Source organism: Columba livia, chromosome 1 (assembly GCF_036013475.1).
Source record: "Columba livia isolate bColLiv1 breed racing homer chromosome 1, bColLiv1.pat.W.v2, whole genome shotgun sequence".
NCBI classification, from domain to species: Eukaryota; Metazoa; Chordata; class Aves; order Columbiformes; family Columbidae; genus Columba; species Columba livia.
This window is the reverse complement of record NC_088602.1, coordinates 102,307,440-102,331,876: the sequence shown is the minus strand read 5'-3', so window position 1 is coordinate 102,331,876 and position 24,437 is coordinate 102,307,440. Positions and strand designations below refer to the sequence as shown.

The 24,437-nt window shown below is 34.2% G+C and overlaps 1 protein-coding gene across 21 annotated transcripts in view; it reads right to left on the bottom strand.

Annotated features, from left to right (window-relative positions):
- Window positions 1–24,437, bottom strand: part of DMD (dystrophin) — a 1,272,535-nt gene that overhangs the window by 665,938 nt on the left and 582,160 nt on the right. For 18 of the 21 annotated variants that reach the window (XM_065049958.1, XM_065049956.1, XM_065049960.1 and 15 more), the window contains 7 exons: window positions 23,086–23,259; window positions 20,020–20,175; window positions 16,011–16,181; window positions 8,223–8,402; window positions 6,071–6,199; window positions 4,336–4,506; window positions 714–836 (listed from right to left, as the gene is read on the bottom strand). In XM_065049958.1, the coding sequence (XP_064906030.1) occupies window positions 714–836; window positions 4,336–4,506; window positions 6,071–6,199; window positions 8,223–8,402; window positions 16,011–16,181; window positions 20,020–20,175; window positions 23,086–23,259 (1,104 nt within the window). The remainder of the gene's footprint in view (window positions 1–713; window positions 837–4,335; window positions 4,507–6,070; window positions 6,200–8,222; window positions 8,403–16,010; window positions 16,182–20,019; window positions 20,176–23,085; window positions 23,260–24,437) is intronic. The other 3 variants (XM_065049967.1, XM_065049968.1, XM_065049962.1) reach the window with 2 other exon arrangements.

Here is a 24,437-nt window from a genome sequence, read left to right as displayed (position 1 = left end):
CAGCCAAGAAATGTCATCCCTCTGAAAATCACTCTGGAGAAAACACAGCACAGTGCCAATAGCAAAGTACACCTGTATTTCACTCCTCTCCTTTTTTTTTTTTCTTTTATTTTCTTTTTTCTTTTTTTTTTTCCTTTTTTTCTTTTTTTTTTTTTCCCCCTAATATGCATAAATGGTTTTACTGCTTGCAAAGAGCAAACACAAGTAATAAAGCTTATCACAGTCACAGAAACTATTTACAATAAATAGTCAAATCAAATCTGTTATGAACTGATCGGCAAGTGGCATTTCTTTCAATTGTCATTGCCTAGTACTTGTTTTTAGCGAAAGTCAACCTCTACTGTATTGCACATTTAGATACATCATTCTGAGCTTTCTTGGTCTTTATATTGCTATAGAGATTTTAATATTAATTCCCTACTCTGTAATATTGCTGGGTACTAGTATAGGACCTGTAGATAACATTCCTGTTTTCTTTGTATTTTCTCAACAGTGAAGAAATGTTTTTTCTGATAAACTAGCAATTAACTTACCACTAAATCTTTTAGTTAATGCTAACTTGGGAGTTTTGACTTTATAATATATTAGCACAGTAATATTCTGTCCAAGATATATCTAAAGATCCTAACACAAATATGGAAGTTTCTAATTTTCACTCAGGTTTTTTCATCTCCCTGCCTACTTCACTCAGACTTCCATTTCAACCAAATTACCATATCTTTATTGAAGTCTTCCTCTTTCAGATTCACCCCCTGCTGAATTTCAACCTCCAGTGGTTCAAGCAATTTTTGTATATCGAAGTCAAATTGCTCCAATTCCTTTGAAGGAATGAAGGGCTAAAAATGGGAGAAATACAAAGAATACTTATTTAAGTCACATACTTATTAGCAACATAAGTGAAAAGAGACATCTGTTCTACCTCCCATCGTTAAAACAGTAGTAAACTTTCCATCATGTGGAAAAATATCTACACTATACAACTCAAAGTACCCAAAGAGGCAAGTAAAGATAAGTACTTAACAATAGCAGAATTTCCACATAAGAAAACCTAAGAATTCTATAGTTAGTTAAAACAAACAAAACTAAACAATCAGAAATCTCATGTTTCTGTATGAGAACAGGTTCAGATAAGCAGCATAACATTAAAAAAGAATTGTCTAAAAAATTACTTGTTGACACCACTTTTCTACATCTGGTTTGTCAGAAATTACACAGGAACAAGCAATCCATTCAGATGAAAAACTACCTACAACTACCAATTGAGAAAAAATTAATGATAATTTGTTTCAGTGCTTTGAAATCATTTCTTTCTCACAAAGAACAGCAAAAATGCCAGGTGAATTATGCAAACCAAAAGACAGATAATCTTTGTATAAGATATTCCGCAAAAATATTTTGTAACATATTAAAAAAAAAAAAAAAAAACAACGACAAAACTAAAAGAGTTGTGTTTCCAAAAAGTCTTAGCAAAAATTCAGGACCAAAAACCTCAAACAAATCTGACAGAATTCCTCCAAAATGAATCACACTATAATTACAGTGTTTTAGTTCAGCTTTCAGTTTTAAATCTAAAACAAGCAGCACTTATTAACAATAATACAGCACCCTTTATCTACCTGATGCCTGTGGATAGTTTAATGTGCAATATGCAATGCATTATTAAGTGCAATGCAAAGGATCAACAGAAAAAGCTTTAAATGCAAGAACAACCAACAAATTCTCGATGCATAAAATTAAGATTTAAAAGTAATTAATGCTTTATGATGTTCTAGTAACTCTTGGACATATAACGGCCTTCTTGCTAAAGGCATAAGCACATTATATTCTAATCAGTTGTCTTTAATCTTCCCTCCAGTACAATGGGTATTTCTTTTAAAGCAAAAGTTTGTAATGATGATGATAACAATCAGACTTAATCAGCTAAAACAAGAGAGAGTAGACTTCATATATTCTCATCTGTTCCACAGATGACCTGGGAGAATAAGGTCAAAATGCCTTCATTGTATCTGGTTGATTATTTTAATGACAAAAATTTTGTGCACTTATGAACACTTATGGAAATACAATAATGTATGATATTTGTAGAGAATAATACTATATTCACAAATTTTCTTTAAACTCAGAATTACAGTCAGCAAGCACTTCAACTGAGGTAGAGATAATAGCAAACTACACCATAAGTTAAATGCTCTGAAGGATGTGTTCGAAAGTACTTAAATCTCAATAAAAGACAAATCAACTAATAAAACTGAAATATAAAATTACTAATCTCTGAAAAGTGCTAAAAACAATAACAAAAAGAAAAAAATGAAGGAAAAATACTAAATGAAATTCCAATAATTGAATGATGTTCAAAGACCACTTGAAAATGTTAAATCTCAGTTTAGGACACGATGAATATTTTGGTAATTAAGGACACAACAATTACGTACTACCATTTACTGAATTCACAGGGTATTTCTTATGTACTTCACTGTTGTATTGATAACTGTGAGTATGTGAAAAAAAATATAGCTACCTTGAAAACAGATGAGAATTGATTGAAAATATATTATGAGAGCTCACTGTCCTCTTGAATTGATATTTTCATGTTATTCACAAAGCGTATGAAAAAAACACAAACATTTAGGAAGCATAATATCACCCCATAATAATAATTATTTTTCAGCCCATAAAACAGAAATCATGACTAAGGGAAGGGCAGTTACCTACATTACACCAGTGGACAGAATGTGGCACCCAGCAATTCATTACCCAAATGCATAACAGCAAGTCAGTAGAACCACCAAGAATTCAGACAAGCCTTTTCCTCTCTATCTTATATAATACCTGTAAGTATAGATATCCTTTGTAAATCATACCCTGGCTGTGCATTCCTCAAGGTCCTGGAAAAGGTCCTCTAAATTCTAATATACTGTTAAAATTATGTGCTGTACTTATTTCTCTCATCTTGCCAGGTACATAATGTATAAAGCTTAGTGAGGTGCTTTCATTCCAGTTCATCTTGCCTGTATAATCATGAATGGGAGAACACTCATGAGAGAAGTTTGCCAGGTGGAAAATGTTTGCAGGCTGTGTTCTGAAGATACTCTATCTTGATAAGCATCTTTTTCCTCTTCTTTGAGTGAGCCCACAACATGCAATGCGAACAGTTAATCCATGATAAATCACTTACAGGTAGTCTCATCGCTCCCTAAGACAAGTGATAAATTCACACAACCCTATCAAAGGCTGCACCAGCCCTGTATGCTTACAGTGCTGTGTAAGTGCAAGGTAAAAATGAGAAGGAAATCCAGACTGCAGAGAGCAGAGGTTCAGAACAAAAACATCACACAACACAGTTGTTTGGGATTTGTGCCAGGATGTTATCTGTCTACAGTTTGTACTACTGTAAGAAGTAAGTGAGAAACACACTGGAATGGCTTAAGTACTAATATGGCCAATAGAAAAAAAAAAAAATATATATATATAGTCTTTATTCATAGGACATACTTTTTTTCTGTTCAGAAATGAAACTTAAATAAACTCAAATATCCACAAAAAATGTGGTGGTTACACGTGGTATTGAGCCCTGCGTAAGCCTTGGACAGCTAATGAAAACCATGTCTCTTTGCTTGTTTTTTGCAAAGCTTATTTCCTGCTCTGCCACCGATCCTCTGTGCATTCACTTCCAGTACTGTTAGACTAGCCAGAAAAAAGAGTTAAGATCAGGGTTCATGCATTCCCATTATCCCATACACCAACCTGTATGGCTGTCTGCTCTAATCTGCCAAATAACTCTCTGCAATAAAGGCAGCAAATACAATTCAGAAGCCATAAGTAAAAATTACCTAATCCATACTGAATTCAGATTCAGTTGTCAAACTAGTTGTACAGATAAGCAGATGAAGTATAATTGATACAATCTGTGTATATCTGTCTGTCTATGTGTGTATCTCCAACCCTTTTGATTCACAGCCTCATAAGAAAAGACTGGGTGTATTTAATGAAAAATTAGCTCCCACAAGCCAATCTATATTAAAAAGAAAGGCTACTCTCCTACTTTGAGAAGATTGAGAACCTTACTGATTCTCAGATGTTGGTGAATCTTTATAAGTTAATGAAGTAAATAATCATTGTTACATTCATAGGAAGTCAGAGAATACTTCTAATTGTGAAACAGCAAAAAAAGACCTCAATGCCAAAAAGCCCCAAACCTTCACATTTAAAAAACATTATTGCTATTTTTTTTCCTTTAAAAGTTTATTTTTTGAGAAACTGCAGCCTGCTATGCAGTTAGAACTGTGCACCTTATATAAGTACCATTTTGTATGCATCTCCATATGGTGCTCCTACCTTTCCACTCTTAATTCTTTGTGATAAAGTTGCAAATCGCTGGTTGAGCTCTGACAGTTTAGGCTCTATTATTTTCTTGCAGTGATCTCCATGGTTTGTCATCAAGTCTACTGCCTGGGCACGCACAGAGTCCACCTTTGGATGCATGTCATTCAGCTCAGCCTTTAAGCGCTACAGTCCGTGAGCAAGAGACAGGGCTTGAAGTTAGTAATAAATGCAAAGAGAGAGAAAGAGAGAGAGAGAGAGAGTGTGCAAAGGAATAGGGAGCAAAACCACAAAGCAAATTCAGAGAACTATGCATGAGAGTGTAAGTCCAGTCGAAATACATTAGATAACGTTCCCATTCATATTCCTCAGTTTTATAGCAGGAATGTATCTACATGTCTGTTTTAATATCTCCTAGAATAAATTAATGGTGAACATTATTTCTAGGCAGGTTCTCATCTGCAATAATACAACCCCCAGCATATTTCAAGATGTTATCTTATTTTATGCTAAATTATTTTATTTTTAGAAGAGCTGCTAACTCATGTATTATAGAACTGGATGTCTAGTTATTGCTTTCATTACTGTTCATGCCCATAGTCAAAGCAGGGAATTAAGATCTATAAATCTATCACAAATTACAAAATCTGAGGGCAAATAACTTTTTTCTCTGCAACAGTAATCTTAACAGTAGATCTCAGTACACGAAGAGGCCAAAAAAGATAGCCTGACATTCAGAAATCATAAACAAGAGTTGGGCATTAAGAATTACATTTCACTGTCTGTATGAAATGCCTTTGTGAAACACAAATATATATACCTGTATTGATGGCAATCATACTTTATACCTGATGGTGGCAAAATTGTTCATTCTACTATAAAAGTCTGTCCTGTAATCCTGCTGAGATCAATGAGGCATTGATTTATGCTCTGCATTGGAATTCGTAAAGTTTTGCTTTAGTAAATTGTATCATTATGCTAGTGCCAGCAACATAATTCTGATTTTGATTTGCAGACTGTTCCTCAGAGAGTATATACTGACCATGGAGTCCAATATAAAGTAAAACTTCACACTGATTTCAGAAAAAAAAAATCCAAACAGATAATAATTCTAAGTTGTCTAATCTTAACAAAGAAGATATTTTAAATGAGATACTTTAAAATTCACATCTGTCTTGCAAGTTAGATTTTCATCAGTTGGTCAAATCATACAATGAACCATTAGCCATTATAAAATCTTCTGACCAATACACTGACCCATTATTATACAGCTAGTTCACCACACAATATTCTTGGCTGTAGTGGTCTGGCATCAACATAAACAATGTTTATAGAACCAAAACAATCATAAGACAGAGATATCAAACACAGATACCATAGATATGAGAAAAGTATCACAGAAAAAACAGAAAAAGAATTAGAAATTAAGGACATGGAAAAAAAGGATTTTGTTCAATCAGATGTGTTTAAGGACAATTTTCCAGCAAATACAGGTTTAGTAAATTGCTGTTCTACTCACCAGGAAGTCCCCAAGACTTACAATAACATACCTGGTTTTATTTCTGCAGAGATTTAACTTTCGCAGTGCAGTGCAAATTTAATAAGTAATCTACAAGCTGCCAGAGGGTAGCTTTATCACAGAAAAAAATAGTGTTAATAAATTTGTGATACCTTTCAAAATACGCTGGTTTTGACACATTCCTTTTTAGAATAAAATTAATGCTTTTCAAAAAATCACATTTTTTTTTACCTTAAGACTTTCCTCTTTTTGCTGGGGCTTTTGTTTATCAGATTCATCCAACAGTATTTCAGCACGATATATCCAAGTTGTGACATTAGCTACATTCTGATCAAAAGCCTCCATGTGCTTTTGATATTCCTGTATGTGGAAAAGGTAAATACTGCATACAAAGAAAGTAATCAGAACGGAAATAATAGCTGTAATTATGCCAACTTTGGCGAGCATGCTTATATTATGAAATTAAACTTATTTTCTACAGTAACTGCTTGTTTTGTGAAGCATATAATCTGTTGTTTGTTTGCTCTCACTTTATAGATTACATTTCTTTAAAAAGACATTTTAGTAGTAAGGAAAGCTTCCAAAGTGACAGGCAGGAGGGTGAGGGAGTCACAGTGAGACATAGGTGTCTGCAGCTCAGCCAGGATGCTAAGAGGTACAGGAAGCTGACAGCCAGGTCTACTGGAGGTGGAAGGAAGAGTTTCCCAAGAACCAGATGCAGAACTAATTTCAGAAAGCCACTGCATTGATTGAAACTAAGGTGGAAACAAGGATGTACTTGCAAAATCACAACCAAAAATGAGAGATTTGTATATAAAACCCTTATTTGCATTTCACCTAACTTCTCAGCTTTGAGACTGCTTTCTAAAAATATATTCTAGTGGATATTCTGATAAATATTTCTTTTTTTGTCCGTAATTTAAAAACCTTTGCTCTGTTTCATGAGCTTACTAGAATGAGGTCTACGTGTATCCACCTCAGAACTCCAAGTGAACTATGTGTTGTTTGGCATAATACTAAGTAATAGTTTTTAATGTCCAAAAGGAATTGCTCAATGCAGTTGTTACTACTTGCACACTACTAAAATATCCATATTCAGTCTGTGTTTACAAGTTTGCCAACTGTGGCAAACAGGCCTACATTATGAAAATAAACTTATTCATTTTATACAGTAACTGTAGAATACAAAGCAGAGAGAAAGTAGAGGAATATATAACTATACTAGTATATAAGTTCCATTATATGTTTCTTATAATCAATTCCCCATTGAAGCTGAACACCTATAACATCATATTGAACGAAATGCTTAAGTTTTCCAAATAAAACAGGCACAATCAGGTGTTTACACTTGTATCCTACATACAGCCAACGAAGTCTTGTAGTGATGCTGTACATCCGTCATAGAAACATTTGAAAGTAGCCACTCTAGCTGCCCTCTAACACATCAAGCCCTGAAAAGTCATGATAAAGGTGAACACACTCCCAAAAACCACTTCAGCTTCTCTGGGTTGAAATTTAATTCCCATTCTCTCAGCACTTGACACATCACACAAAATCTCCCAAAACATTCTGTCAGTCAAATAGTTAAGACTCTTCTGTGTTTAAGGGTTCAAGCTGTCATCTCTTCATAGCAGAAAAAAATTTAAGGAAGAATGTAGTTAGGTGATTATCAGCAGTTCAAAGTAGCTGGGGCTCCTGAATCTGAATTAAATGTGGTTTAGGGATTTTACTTTGGATTAAGTTTAATCTGGTACCCTTAATTAAGTATCCCAGACAAAACAGGCACCACAAAACATGCAAATCATGCAGTTCTGAAAGACCAAATCATAGTCCTTAAGCACATTAGCTGTGCACCCTAAGCTTCTGACTTAGTTGCCTCTGAAATGAATCTAGTTCACACACACTAAAGCTATCCTATGGACCAAACCAATATGCAAGTGGGGACTTAGTTCCAAATGGACTATTATAAACAGAAATGGCAATGAAGCCAAAAGCAGTTGAGGTTGTTGGTATCAACATCAAGACCTACTCAACTCATTCAACTGTTTCTTTCACTTGATCTGTATTGACGCATTTTAGGTCCTTAGGGAGAAATTGCATTTCATTCATCAGGAAAAAGAAACCAAAACACCAGTCCAGGAACTACTGAGGCAGACAGGAATGGAAAGCACTGACAGTCAAGACCCCACAGAGCCATCACTCTGTAAGGTGTCAGATTGTTAAAGTATACACAGCATACTAAATGACAATCAATATGATTGTCTGTGTACCTACGAATTCAATAAGTTTAGTCCGAGGCACCAGAAAAAGCATTCCTATAAGGCCCAGAACCCGCCACTGGGCATCAGCATTTCCGCTGGGTGAACAAATGTATTTTCCTTACCAGTAACAGATTGAACCATTCCTCAGCACGTGAAGTTACAGCTATCCAATTACTGTTCAGGAGGCTGAGTTTATCCTCCACCAGCCTTTCGTCTCCTTTCAGCACGGTCTTCAAATTCTCTCCCAAATCACTGATGCTTTTAAGATGTACCTGGCGCTTCTCAATCTCCTTCCGTGTTGCCTACATGAGCAGAATAAAAAATAAAAGTTCAGGAAATTAAAAAGAACCAGAACTAAGAACAAAGAAATATTAAAACAACCAGCAAGCTCATACTAGAACACACAGTCTTGCTTTCTATAGGAAGGGAAAGCATTCTGTGAAGCACAGTAAATAAAAAGTAAATTATATCTCTTTAGCTCTGATAAAAATTGTAAACGTTCTTCACATTTTCACAGTCTTTTTGGTAATAGTTTCATTTTTTTTAAGTATGAACTATTTATCATTCCAGTGTTCAAAATATAGTTTTAATATTTCATTATTAAACAACAATCCACATTTTACAATATTTATATTGAGATGTTTAAAGTTACTTTGCATATAATAAAACGGCATACTTATCAAATAGCATATAAAGCTTACATAATAAATGGGACAGTGATAAAGCATCATGGCATCTTTAAACTTGGAGAACTCAATTGAAAATGCCCTAGTAAAATATTTTAATATTCCGTTAATATTTTTCAGTGCAATCTTTTTCATCAGATAACATGTTCTTCTCTCCTGTTAGACTTCTTGTTTTCTAACTGTAGAAATGCATCTTTGTGTTACACTCACTTGGAATTTCACTCTGTGAACTAAAATACTAAAATACTAAAATCAGCTATCATCCATAGCACCTCTAAGGTTGAATGACCAAAATACATATGCAGTGCTACAAGATCAGATTTCCATCATCTCCTCCCACCATTATCTTAGCTTGTATAAAGAGATTTAGATGATATGTAAGGTCACGTAATTTACTCATAACTCATGTCTTAATATTCATTGCGACGTATGGGAAGTCTAACAACAGGAACAAATCTCAACATATTTAGACAACATGTGAAGAAGCAGGAACACTAAATACTGAGATGACACAATAAGGATAGCAATCTTCCTGAATACTCAAGGAGAGGTGCACATTCCTTATACCTAATATCACGTGTAACTAATTTTATGAGATAAATTTATCTGAGCTGCTTGGCACCTGGTAGCAATGATGCAGTCATATATGATCTCTGCTTGTCAAACAAAGCTCCAACTAGAAATGAAGTGGTCCAAACTGAACATAAACAGAAGTTATGAGAAAAATAAGAATCACCGGTCTCCAGAGACATTGATTTCTCACAAATAACTTGGATACACTAAAAAAAGAACCACTTCTAATCAAACCACAATAACAATTCTTCATCTCAGGATCAAAACTGTTACTGCAGTAGAAATACACCTTTACCACCTCCACACTATCTCACCACATCTGTCACAGGCACACATCAGTATGATTTTGTCGATAGCATGTTGACAGAGAAAGTAGAATTTTCAGTTTGCAATAAAGACAGTATAGAAATCACTCTTTTTGTTACAATACAACCTTAATAGTACCTCAAAAGTACTTTGTTTATGTTCTACTTAAAGCAAAAGATCATTTCCTACACCTAATAGAATTAATGATCTATTTTTTTAATGTTATTTCACAGAAAATGTTTTATACTTGCATTTCATGTATAAGTAATTTTCCACATTCTACCAATTTTCTTGAATACAGAGGATTTGTAACAGAACCAAGAGAAAACTAATGCAAATTATTAACTATAACCTACAGAATTATAGGATTTGAAATGGAGAGTTTCAAATTTCAACAAGTTCTTGTCAGACTAAAGGAAAACTTGCCCTCTTCTCATACAATTTTCTCTGTTTCGCAGCAGGTACAAAATGTCATTTAAAAAAAAGAATAAGACAATATAATTTGCCTCTCACTCAGGATGGAAAATTTGATCAGCTTTATCACCTTTTCTGAACAATTTACCTCCATTTGGAAAAGAATCTCTGAAGCAAATTTATGATGGGTTGTGGTTTCCTTTGTATTTTACAGGTATGAAAACTCAGAACAATTTTGGTCTACATATAAAAATATTAATCCCAACTGAAAAAATAAACAGACCAATCAGATAATTAAGTGTCTATTAAATAAAATTTCCCAAAGCTGGATGTATAATACCTGGTGTGTAAGAAAAAGTGTAATAGCACTTTGCCTGATCCTGTGAGTTGATCCTTTCAAAGTAAAGAAATAATGTAAAAAAATTACTAGGTGCACCTCTGGGCAATACGAATATTAACACTCCTGGGTATTAGAAACTAAGGGACATAAATAACCAATGAGATAACTAAACTATCACACATCCCTCCACCTTCTTAAAAAACCCAAACATTGAGACCTTCAACGCAGCATCACTATGAAAAAGCCATCTTCTGCAATACTTCAAAACTCAATTATTCAAAGTTCTTATGTATAAAATCCTGGATCTACTGAATACAGCTGAAAACCTAGTAGGGTCTGTAAAGACCAGGATTCCACACTGCGTTATCAAGTAAGACCTCCTTTGTATGATACAATGGGTACTATCATAGGTAAACTAACAACTTTTTTTTCAGTTCTTTCACAACTTTGATAACACTTCATTTTTCCTAATGTGACATTTCATCGTTATATTCTTCAGAATTCTTTCTCTTTTCAGTATTACTAGACAGTGACAGTCTACATATACTTTATCCATTGCAATACGACATAGCATTGGTACATTTTCTGCAATAAAAAGACGAAAGGATTGCTATCAATTTAACACCCCTATATAGAACAGATAAAAAAAAATGTGTCATGATCCCAGCATATAACTAGGATTATTTCATTAAAACTCAGGCAGTGGCTTTCAAAATTTGTTAATTTTTTAAGAGCAAGTTCCAATATTGAATGAATTGGTCTCCACTCATCTCCTTACCCTGTGTGTTCTTGGGATAGAGAAGCACATTTTTCAAGCTTAAGGGAAAAAAACTCAGCTTTCTGGATCTAAACTCCCTTTTGGTTGCCCTAATATCAGATTGCATTTCAGCTGTGAATTTATTTGAAAGTATGTAAGAAAGACATAGAATTTCAATTTTAGCTACAGAATCAAAAGTAGCTTTGTAGTAGAGCTACAAGTAGTAGTAGAAAGAGCTACAAAAGTAGTAGAGAGAGCTAAGACCAGCTGAGCTTGCCTTACAGCAGTCCCTACCACCAAAATCTCAGAAAAGAAGTTGAAGTGTGAAAGAAAATTTTTCTTTAAGAAAAAACAATTTGGGATGGCTTGAAACCTGGGTGGAAACCAGAAGGCTCTGCAGTGTTGAAAGCCATAGGGATGAGCTTTACTGAGAATTCATAAGAGGTCTGTAGTTGCATACAATAGTATTTAACACATGGATTCATAGGATGCCAGGATCAATCATGTTAGTGTAAATAAATGCAGTTTCCCGTGCAGCCATGCACACTTTGAGCAGGGTTCACAGCCCTCCCTCTCAGCCCACTGTACTGCAGCACGCTCTTTGCCTTTTAGTTGACTAACAAATACTACTGGTTTGTTTGTTTTACTTGATGTTTCATAACAGAGTGAAAATCATAACCTCCTTCACATTAGCAAATATTAACAAGGAACGATCTATGTTTGGAAACAGAAGCTCCACAGGAATGGCTTTTTCTGAGGATAAGGTACAGAGAGTTTCTGTGCTAGACTCTACTGGCAAAACTATTATGCATCAAGTTGAACTGCTGGTGTTTTTTCTAACAAACAAGAATTGAGACTAAATGCACAGGATAATATTTTAGTTGTGTTGGTCATTAAGTTACGTAGATTAATCAAACCAGTGAATGACTGAAGAGAAGTTCTGTGTGCCTTCATGTTGCCTGTATGCTGTGGTTTATTCAGAAGTAATCTTTGCAATTTGACCCTCTCTAAAAGAAATTAGTTAGGTAGCTCAGCTCTCATGGGTGGGATTACAGAATTAATCAGAAGCTCGCATTATGGCCTTCTTAGTGGTTGATTATACAAATTTATTTACTTATTCACAACACATCTGTCATTTTTATTGCATTCTGGCCACTGACTATGAAACAGTTGACAGGATTTTCAGATAATTTTCTTTTAATGATTTTACTGACAGGAAATATGCTGCTAAATGTCTTAGCTAATATAAAGTCAACTTTATACTCACTGGTTTCATACATTGTGCTAAAATGCACTGTCAGACTCATACTGCTGATAGTAAGGAGTGATACAGAACTTCTCCTAGTAATATCATCTGCCATTTCCTTTTTGAGAACATGTTTTTCCTGACAATTTAATTCTTATCAGGTCAGTTCCTGATTAAAAGATCAATAAACCCCACAATGGTTAATGTCTTCAGTGATAAATACATTCACTAAATCAGACTTCTAATTATAAATGGATTTCTAATATACAATATTTAATGACTATCTTTCCACCCGCATGCTATTTTTCTTATCTATTATAACAGAACTGAATTCAAATGGAAAGATTTAGCTTGTCTCTGCTGAGTAAAGAGGCAGGATTTACAGTCTTCAGTATGTTGCCCATCTCATTTCACATAACTCAGCCAAGTTTTTGTTCCATTATTAGAAAAATTCCAGACATGAACAAATAAATAACTGATTTATCTCTATGTCCAGATTAATGCTATATTTCATTAATGTCATTTTCTACTCAAGATGGACATTCTTTCTTATTTCTAGGTGTTTATACCTTGAAGATAAAGGTCGCACGTATGATTATTTTATTCTAACCTCTGTAATTATCTTTGAAAGCCTCTGAGTTCTTTTCACTTTCAAGAAGTCTTGGATACTGAAAATGAATTAGAAATAAGTGCAGTAATAAATATAAGTACTTCCTTGTGCTGTAAAGAAAAAAGATTATGAGTTCTCTGCTTAGTTATATTGATGGCAGCACATATCCAATTTTCAGTTCATTCACACTATTGAGTTCTCTTCTCTCCCCCCCTCATTTTCCATCTCAGTTTTTCTGCGGACTTTCCTCACAATGGGAAGCTGCTGGGCTTATTTCATCTCCCAGTGCACTTCATTAGATCAGCTATTGTCTTCGGCAGCCTACTTACCTGGAAAGTCTGAAGCCCAAGGCTGTGACATTAATCAGATACTGTGAGTCCCTAGCTCTGGGGGCTCAGTTATTGAGGCTTGATTTTGTATGATGTCTCATGGAAATCCACAAGGGAGTATCAGTATCATACTTATTTATGATGTCCTCAGCAGTATTTTAAAGTGTCCATGATAACATTCAGCAATTCCTGCCTCTTAGTGGGAGCAGATTCCTTAGGAAAAAAAGTATGCTCACTTCACACAATCTCTGCATTTGGAAGGCTACAATCTGCCATCTATACCATCTGTTGGATTGTTCAATATAACAAGCCTACTTACGTTTATGTGAATGTTGGATCAAATTTCCTAAATAGACTCTTAATGAAGGAATTCTGAAAGCCACTCACACAGTACATACATCAACAAGAAGCACTTCTTTTTATTCTTATTTTAGTGATGACCTGACTGAAGGAAAAGAACGGAGGTACTATATGAGGTTAGACTACAGTGAGGGCTTTGAGTAGGATTAGAAGCTAAAATACGTTTTTTGCCAGTTCTTCCTGCAACCCTTTATGTACCAATTCCTTGTGAGAATTCACAATACTCAGTGTCATTCTTTATAGATTAGTAGGTGGAATGGCTCCCATTTTATATATTTTTCATGCTAATATTTCTTACTTCAATTAGTTCTTGTTACCTTTTTGATTATCATAAGATAAAAATATGTTGTACTTTTTGTAGCTAGTGTAAGACATAATGAAGACTTCCTACTGGGTAACTGCACTGATTTTCAGGCTTTAGGTTCTAATTATGCAACTTCTGAAGAATTAAGGTTCATATCTAACAACTAAATAACATTAAGGACAAATTTTTCTATTTAAACTGCTGTGAAGCTATAGACATCTAGGTTAACTTTCCTGAACACGCATGCAGGAAGATATAGTGTACATTTATTTCTGTTTCAGTGGACCAGTACTGTGTAGTTGAACACCACCAAAGGTGATTCTTACTTTCAATACTGGATAAACAGACTGAGTAAATCACAGATTAGTTTGAGGGCATTAAAGCCATATGATTGCTAGCCCATCTCTTAGAAATCTGGCACTTGTCCTTTGTTATTGGTGTTAAGATCACAATATCAATCAAAAATAATGGGAGGAACTGTACAGATTTTACTGTGGAAAAAGCAGATGAGAGAACGTTAAGTGGCAATGGGTTTTTTAGGAATTGAGGTTTTAATTTGAAAGTCAAAGCAGCAATAATCAAAGCAGTAATTGTAAGATAATAATAAGACAACAATAGCAAAAGTTGATCTTTAAATGTTTTTGGGCATTACTTTTAAACTATGATCATTCTTAGAGACTGGTGACCAAAAAACACCCAATTCCAAACCTCACAAAAGACTTATAGAATTTATTGTTATTAGTTTGTAAATCGTCAGTGTATTTTAAGGCCAAAAACATTTTATCAAGCCTTGAATCTTTAAGGGGGCAGTAAAAGACACATAGACACGAAAACAACCCACAACCAACCAAAAAAACCCGCACAAAACTCAACTGACTAAACAAAAAAACAAAGTAAATTTTACTCCAGTGCTGTAATCTGCACAGCCATTTAAAGAATTAGAAAGATTACCTGTGTCCTATTCATCACTATTTCTATAATGCATGGTGAAACTGGTAAAACATTTTAAGGATTCTTCCTATTAAAGCAGAAGTGGTAAATTTTTGCACAAAACCCCAATGCTGTTATAAGGGTTTTCTTTGTTGTATTTTGAAATTATACAGCAACACTTATCCAAAATACTGCCTGTTGCACATAGTCATACAAAATTTAGAAGCTTTGGATAATGTTGAGCACAGTTTTCTCTAAAGCATAGATTTTGATATGTATATGCAATGATGATTTGGTTTGCTTATGTTCTGAGTTAGATTGGATTTTTATTACATATGCAGAACATAAACTATATTAGCTGGTGTTGAATGATACTGTGCTAAGTCTTAACATCACATGGAGATACACGGTTTGATGTAGAAGTCTTGCATTCCTCAGTGATTCTGTAAAATGCTTCTCTATACTGTGGCACATGTAAACGTTTTGAGGAAAATTTCACTTTAGGCTTTGTGTTTTAACCTAAAATAAGAGTTCAAGTTGAAGTCTTATGGAAGTAAGAAGCCCGCAGAATGAAAATGAATGAGGTACAAACCAAAAAGGGTAAGAAAACAAATATCCCACCTACTGGCTGCAATCTAAACATGTAGAATATGTCGTGTTCTGACATCCTTCATCTTTCCTCAACTGGAGCTGTTCTACTGTTAATACTTTTCTAATCAGGAATAGAATGGAATGAGACAGAAAGGGATTTGCATTTACTTGGATAATGGATGGATAATTTATAGTACTCTGAAAAATGGAATTCTAACTTTAAATTTATGTCAGTGAAAATTACTGCAATATGAAGGTGAATTGTGCTATTGATATATGCAGAGACAAGATGGTTTAAACTTTTCCAAGCATTAATGTTAGGGTGAGATAATGCCATAACAGTTACAAAGTTCCACTAATTAGAACTCCAGAATTTTTATTCTCTTTAACAACAAATAAATCTCTCTTTTTGTAACATGCATAAACTGAGATATATAAAGGTACAGTATGTGTTACATTGTTACCTTGCCCCAGGCAATTTCAGAATCCAAATTGCTCGGCATGCCATGCACAGCTGATCTCTTTGTCAATTCTGCATCTGTCGCTGCCAGCCATTCTGTCATAGCATTAATTTCTTTTCGTAGCTTCCGGGACAATTTCAAGCACTTCTCTAACTCTTGCTTTTTTTCTGTCACCTGCATAAAGAAAACATGTGTTTATTAACTCTTCAGTCAAACAGGTTTAATGATTTTCATACACCAATTTCTATATACCACTTTTCTACAAAAGCTTAACAAGCACTTTCACAAGTTGCACTTTTAACAGAGTTATGTCTTGCCATAGTTCTCCCAATATTCATAGTTTTGCTCCTAGAATGCAAACCTCCTCCTCCATTTTGAAGTCATACACAATAAATTAATTTGGAACAACTGAATTAATAGGCTTTCCTTGAGAGACATAATAGATGTCAAAACCTTTCAAAGAGTATATTTTCATATAGATGGATATATAGTGATATTGAATCCTCAACTTCTGTCTATGTAGCTCCACTAAACAGAAGAAAAAAAAAAAATCTCTGCAAAATCTTGAAACACAAAAGTCACCAAATGATATCAAACTAAGGCAGCACAGTTAACTTTAAGTTTTTAATTTGCTGAATATTGTGGACATGAAGTACTACGGACAATTTCTGTTTTATTTGTTATTTTAAGCATATTACATGGTACCTGGAAGGAAAGCTGAGTATTTATGTTGTCTTGACTATCTTAGACTGCATTTTGGTGCAATCTGCAGGAATAGGTGAAATACAATATTCCCTGGGTCTCCCTGAGCGAGGCAGGGAAAGAGAATATTCCACCTACTTAGGAGAGAAGGCAGAAGGGTAAATGAAGACCAAAACAGAGCAAAATGCACCACCCAAAGCATGATTACCTGTGAAAGAGTTTCAAACACCTGGTATGCTATAAAAGGAAGTTACTGATACATGCACACAGAAAGAATATTTGTGTTGCTATATACATCTCTTAATTCTGTATATAATATGAATAATACTACACTATTTCCATATAAATTGTATATATCCAGAGGTTATTGATTAATCAGTTTCTGTTTTTACTTCAGAAATAAAGATGCATTTCTAAAGAAAAATAGGAAACAGTGCCCTCTAAAGGCCTTCTGTATCATAAAATGTTATCAGAAGTGCTATCTCCATAAATTTTCTCTATATTGTAAAGTTATTTTAGCTACGTTAAGTAGATCATTTGTAAGAATTCTCGGATGTAATAAATAAAATTAAAATTAAAAAAAAAAATAGGTATTTAAAGCATAAGAAAGGTATTTTACAGCGTTTTAGTCCTACTGCCAAAAACTTCCTCTGCAGCACTGGGACTGTGAGGAAAGACCTGACCTTGTATAACAGCCCCTACTGAATTCAATGTCTGTAGGAGAACAGCAAGAACATGGCTACTGAATTTTAGATTCCAGCTCCCTGTTCTGATGAATTATCATAGAGAGATTTGACACAAATATACTATAGACCATGCCTCACAGCCACTCACAACTAACAAACTACCTGAGCTGTAATATAGTTGTTTGCATGTATGTATATATATATATATATATATGTATGTATGTACTCATATCAGAGACAGAGAACATTGGCAAGTGAATGCACAAGCAAGGACAGGCATGGAATATTTATTATGAATGCAACCACGACACCATGATATTGAAATAAAAAAAAAAAAAAACCCTCACACCTTCCCCTTACAGGGAAGAATTCCTAGGTACTGAAAGTGATACCTATGATGTCTAAAATATACAGAAAAAACACAGTATGTACAGGAATCATCAGAAATCATAGGAATTTTCATGTCTATTTGAGAGCACAACACTTCAGCATTTTTCAACACGTTTAAATTAAACGATTCCATGTGCTTAAAAATGTGCTAAAAGGGTTGTTTCAAATATGGAGGGACTCCCTGAAGCAGTACATGTAAAGTCACACAAGTGAGTATATGCTTTAAGATGTGTTATTTCCTCAGACTATACATTTCAGTCCTAAGACTTACTATTAGTTATAACTACTATCAGTTTTCTCTTAAAAAGACTTTGATTCAATGCAATCAATTAAGGCTGATAATGGCTAACTGATTCTTTTAGTTTCCTATCTCTGGGTTTTGTGACTCTCTCTAATACTGTTAACTACCATGCTATACAAAAGTAAATGTGAGAAATTACATCTAGGACAACAAAGCTAAACACAGTACTGCAGATTTTTCAGAAATGTTAATTTGCAATATGGCTCACTTCAGATCACTAACGGCTTCCTAATGGCACATTTTTATCCCTACATTAGTTGAGAGGTTTCTTACAACAATGGCACCTGGTGCTGTTACTTTAAATGTAACATAGGAATAAATGCTACCGTCCTTTCTAAAATAATGGAGAAACTAAATACACTGTCTAATTTGAAATGAAAGTTATGCACACCTTAATGAAGCAGACTCTTCAGTTTCCTTGACACTCAAAAGACTGATGCCTCGTAAAAGCTTTATTTGCTTTCAAGAGAGAGAACTGTTTTAATTCATGTTCCCAAAGGGGTATTATCTCAGCCCAAACTAGCATAACTCTTATTATTTTATCGCACTATAGTCAGTGGGGCTTGATTATCATTATGTGTTTAAATCACATGCTAACTCTCAGTATTACCATGAGCTTATTTTCCTAGCTAGTAATTTATGGTTTTAATAATTTGTAATCTTGCAAAATAAAGAACTTGCATTCTGTCCTCTGTTTTGTGTAATTGAAGTGTATGGATTTTAGAAATAGACAGCTGTATCTGTCATTCACTATCTTCATTCAGCCAGTTACAGCATCAATTTTACTGTAATCCTACAGTTTTTAGAAGTTCTGTGGACAGTTCTGCTGAGGGCAATAGGAAAAGTAATGAAGGATAGTTGTTAATTGAATTATTTGCATTAAGTCTTTTTTAGGACAATGCCACAACTCCTCGTCAGAGCTCGAAGGTCTCTGCAGAGCATTGTACTTCAGGAACAGTCAACACTCTCCATAGATAAAGCAGGCCAAAAATAAAAAGCTTTCAGGGAACACAGTCTTGTTAATATTGTTTAGTAGTTTGTCTTTCCTACTGTCTGTTTAGTTGACTTTTAGGAAAAATTGAGTAAACAAAACATTTTCCTGTTGGGAAGTGTAACAATTTAAGCATAGAAGAACTGATTAAGATATTGATGATATATTGATGGAAATTTTACACAAGGCTTTGCTGGTGTCTGAGATATACAACAATGGGATGATTATTCTATATACTGATAACTAAACTGTATTCTGTGTGGTTTATATATTAAAATACAGTGAAAAGATAGGTCAGGGTTATACACGACATTTAAACCAGGGGATGGTTATGACAATAACTGAACACATGTTGTCAAGAGTGCAGAAGAAGCAAAGCAGAATGATACACAAATTCCTTCTGAGGAAAGCTGCAGTAGGCAATTTTTCATCAACAGATTTTAGAAAAGCAGCAAATGGAAATGATATACTTAAAGATCTGTACAGTCACAGGTAGAATGAAAGGAAATGAAAGAGAATTCTCTTTTTTATTAAGTAGTTCTCAGTAAAATGTGGAAAAATCACAAACAAAATCTAAGTATTTTTCCCATCTAAAGTGTTTTGAAACAAGTGGCTGTTTGAGGCATTTAAAATGAAACAACATCCCCCTCTGAACCTCCAAAATAATGAACTAGTAGAAGAAAAGAAATCAAAACATTAGTAAAGTGCAATTTTAATTTGTAAAAAGGAATTCTATAATTTTCTAGAAGGTTATTTTTTCTCAGAGCAACTAAATAGCCATCCTGATGATTGCTTTTGCCTCCATTATTTCTGTCCCACTGTATAGAAAATGGCCTTGAAAGGAACCAAAACCAAACCCTGCTTACTTACCACGCCAAGATTATTCTTCACTTTGCAATTTAATAAGAGGACACGGTTTTGTATTAAAATCACAGAGCTTACCTTTGCACCCAATTCATTATATTGCAACTTCAAAGCTGTAAGTCTTTCATCCAGTTCTTTTGGGTTCTCTGTCTGCTGCTTTTGAACAATCTGCCTCCCAGTTTTTATCACTGTTTCCACTTCAGACTTCACCTCACTCAGGCTTTTATATAATTTCTAATCAAACAGAAATATCAAAGTGAAAAACCATCATTAAAATAAGTAAAATAGAAAAGACTATCGAAGGTATTATGAAGACACACTAGAAGTCTTTGTATTGTACAAAAACACCATCCTGTATGACTCTGAACAACTTCCACTCCCATTTGGAAGCTAAAGGAGTTAAGAGATACCATGGTATGTGACCTAAGGATAGAGAAAACTCACCCTGAGTGTGTGCATGTGTTAAAAAAAAAAAAAAGGTTTATAAGAAAAGTTCATCAGTTTCTAAATCATAATTAAATTAACAGATTCAGAACAGCCTATCTTTGCTAATACTGGCTTCAAAGACTTGTCATTTAAACTAACAGTAGAAATTTACAGATAAGAAGGTACACTCCATCAATAATTGTTTTAAGATATGACAATGGTTGTTTTCAAACTGATTGAGACAATGCAGTATTTAAAACAACAGATGTCTTCTGTCAAGTCAAACAGCCTGTTGGATACATTCAAACTACAAAGAGCCACTAAACTAATTCAAGAATCTGACAGTTTTTCACACTACCAAATAAAGAGACTGGTAGGATAGAGGATTTCCCCTACATTTCCTAATTCTAATACTGTTCATAAAATTAAATAACTGAAAAGCTACATGAAAAAAATAGTTTAATGAGGTTAAGCAAAAATATGTTACAGAATTCACTGCATTTTTCTCCAGTATTTCAATGACTAAGAAAAAAATAAGGGATAAACAGCTGTTCTGTAAACAGTGGCATGTAAGCAATCTGTAAATATATTTCCCTAATATATCAAATGAGTAATACCAAGAAAAACAAAAGCATTTTTTCTTTCCATATGAAGAAAGTCAGTATCATAATCTAAGTATAAGACGTGATAACTGAAGCCATTTATCAGCCACACAGAGGCCCAATTAACATTCAGGTAAGTAGAGCAGAAGTTCAATTTATTCTTCTTTTTAATCTAAGAATAAATTCTGCAGTAGCTTGGAAGTGCCTCTAAACTCCACCATGGAAAAAGACTCCACAGAGATACACCATGTCCGTTAACACACAAGTAAGTGAAGAATGTCAAACATTAAGCTGTTGAGAAGCTTTATTGTTGAGATGTCTAGCTTGATTCTGAGTTCCAGCATTTCACCACCATGTGTGGACAGTAAACTTGTTGTCCTGAATGCTTAGACAGAATTGCAAAATAAATTACACTGTACTTTTTTTAATCTGCAATTTTTTGAGCTTTTCTTTAAGTAGCAGTGCCTCTCCCAACACAAAATCTGTGTCTAGAGCTTCAGGACATCAAAGAAATTTTTTTTTTTTTTTTTTTTCAGCAGATCTGACAACAAAAAAACTCAATGCATTTTCTCCATAATCTAAAATCAATTACCAAGCCAATTCTTAACACGGTTATTATTTTATTTACTTAAAGGTAGTATGGATATAATCCAACTGCTTTCTAGGTGCTTAATATGATAAATACATTCTTCAATACTGAAAACCTGTCAACAAATTAGGAAGCTGTTGTATTATGTACACTGGCAAACATCTGATGGGATACTACAATTAGGTTTATTTAAATAGAAACTTTATGAGATTCCCTGTAGATAAAGATGCACTAAAAACACTGTAAGTCTTCCACAGAATATGACAGATCTGCAAAAGCTAGCTGCTGAGTGGACATACTTTAATTCAGTACAGAGCTTCTAATTACCATGTCATTCTGACAAGAATGTGAATTTAAGGGCAATTGCGGTTAAGAAAATCTCAAGATGCAAAGAAATAACATTGACTTATTCCACACTTATTTTTTGAATTTAAATTCTTAAATTTACATCTGAAAGAAGTTGAGGGGAAAAAAAATATCTTCAGGCGTGTCATCGGTCTAGAAAAACAGCTGAAGACAAGGTTCTGATCGTCCTTTTTGCTGTTAAGATCTCCATTTTTTAATCATTAAGAACATGGTGCTAAACTTTATCTTTAATTCCCTTCAACAGTAACTGGGACAGGATTACAGGGATACTACAGGGATATGTCCTCATATTGTTTAGGACATATTCAGGTCATCTTTTGCTCTTGAACTGTAAGGAAGTCAGAGTATACCATTCAATGGAAGCTGTAATCTCTGGTTTTCCTTTAGGTTTTGTGTTTCCTGGCTAGAGTAGACTGCAACATCTCTTTTAGTTACATCATGGAGTTCCATGACCATAGCATATTGTGGAAAATAGAGTCAATCCAGGGAGATAAACTCATATGCAAGATGGGAAGGGGGAATTAGAAAAGGATCCTGAGTGACAGTCTTACACAGTGAAAAGTGCATAACCATTGTTTGAAAGTTCACTGAAATGAGAATTTTGGTAGTGGCAGTGGTTTGGTTTTGATTTTGTTTTTTTTCAGTCTCATAAGTAACTGATACTTCGTTTCTCATCCTGAATTAAGGAGAACACTGTAATTTTTAGCTTTCTCCACACAATTCCATATTTTCCAAAATTTTCACTCATTTAATTAGCATACCATGCTTCTGAGAAGTCTTTGACCTGACAGAGGAAAACAACATAGATAAAGGAAAAAGCTTCTGTAAGACTGTTAGAAATATTTCACCATATTATTATATCCTGGGAAAGTTTGAAACTGAATATAATTTTAAGTGTATGAAGTCCTTCTAGCCTCATTTGCAAACAAGAAATTGGACAAGGAGGATCAACCTTTTCTCCCTATCTTCCTCTCCTTGAAAAAAAATAATCTTTATCTAAAAAGGTTGCTATAACTTTCATTGTGTAACTTTGCTCTTAAATCTCAGAATCTTTTCTAATATCTCCTAAAGAAATATTGATGTTGTCATTGAAAATACTTTAAATTTGAGAGGCAGATCAGGGAGGAAACAAATATAAAGAGAGCATCTTTAAATATTCACCATGCAATGATCCAGCCGTGACTGTACTACTTCCTGCTCAACACTCTTCTTCTCCAACTTGGGCACCTGCAATTTCACTTCATCTAAAATTCTTTTACATTCTTGTAGGCGCTCTTCAAAGTTGGCTGGCTTCTGAAACAAGCGAAACTTCATGGAGACATCCTGCAGCTTTTTCTGAAAAGTAAGCATGGGTGAGTAGTAAATGTGAAATCAAATCAGCACTGAAGACAAGTCTTAGACCTATATCAGAATACTTAGAATCCATTATCAACCAGCAGTTTCTTCTTCAAAGAATTTAAAACTTTTGGGATAAACATGAGCAGCAGAGAATCTTGGTCTTCACAGGAAGCGAAAAAAATCTTGTATTATCCAGGGCACTGGATGCAGCAGAGCCAGTGACAAGAGCCCATACACTCAGTTGAAGAAAGGGAAAGTTTTTATATCTTTATGAAAACTGTTGTGGGGTGGGTTGAGAATGGAAGTTGAATGGTTTGAGCATAACAGATCAACATTCTAGAGTGCATGCTCATCAACTCTACTGTGTTACTGCTTCTTGGTATGAGGAGTGAATCTTTTAGTCTCCCAAAGAAACCCAAATAAAGTGGCTGGGATGTAAGTAGGTCTAGCACAAACCCTGAGATTTATAGTATAAAATTGATTTCCATTTCAATTTAAAATAGCATAACCTAGAGTAAAAAAAAAAAATAAAGTAATTTGAAGGCAGAAAATGGCTTCTAATTTTGCAATTTTCACAATTTGTTATCTTTGTGCATTAATTATATTGCTTGCTCACATGATCCTAACCTCAGAGGGAGGGGAAATAAGAACAAAGCAAAGAAAGGGCATTTTAATTATCCACTTGAATAAGAACTAATTTATCTGTAGAAGTACAGAGCAAACTACTAGTAGAATAAGTTTTTCTATTTTTCTACTGTTTGAAAAAAAACACCAAGAAACAAACAAATGAAAGAATGTCACTAAGAAATTGATAAATAATTAAATAGGAACTCAGTATCTGCAAACACACTTATGATTTTTTTTTTTTTTTTTTACTTCAATCTTCTTTATACAGTACAGTATTGTCTGTACTACAAAAACTTGAGAAGAACAGTAATAAGGAATAGGATTAGCCTGTATGTAGGTGTTAGTAAAAATGCTTCCCATATCTATCAGATTTCTGTGAAAGAGGCAGGAATCACGAGCAGAAGACAGTTTTTGGGTAACACAGAAAACTCTGTAGATTTCCAGCAGCTCCTACCAAAAAATTTCCTCATTAAACACTCTTAATGAAATTGAGATCCAACAGGGTAAGAAAGGAAGTCTTTCCCTAGATAAATAAGTGAATAATTGAA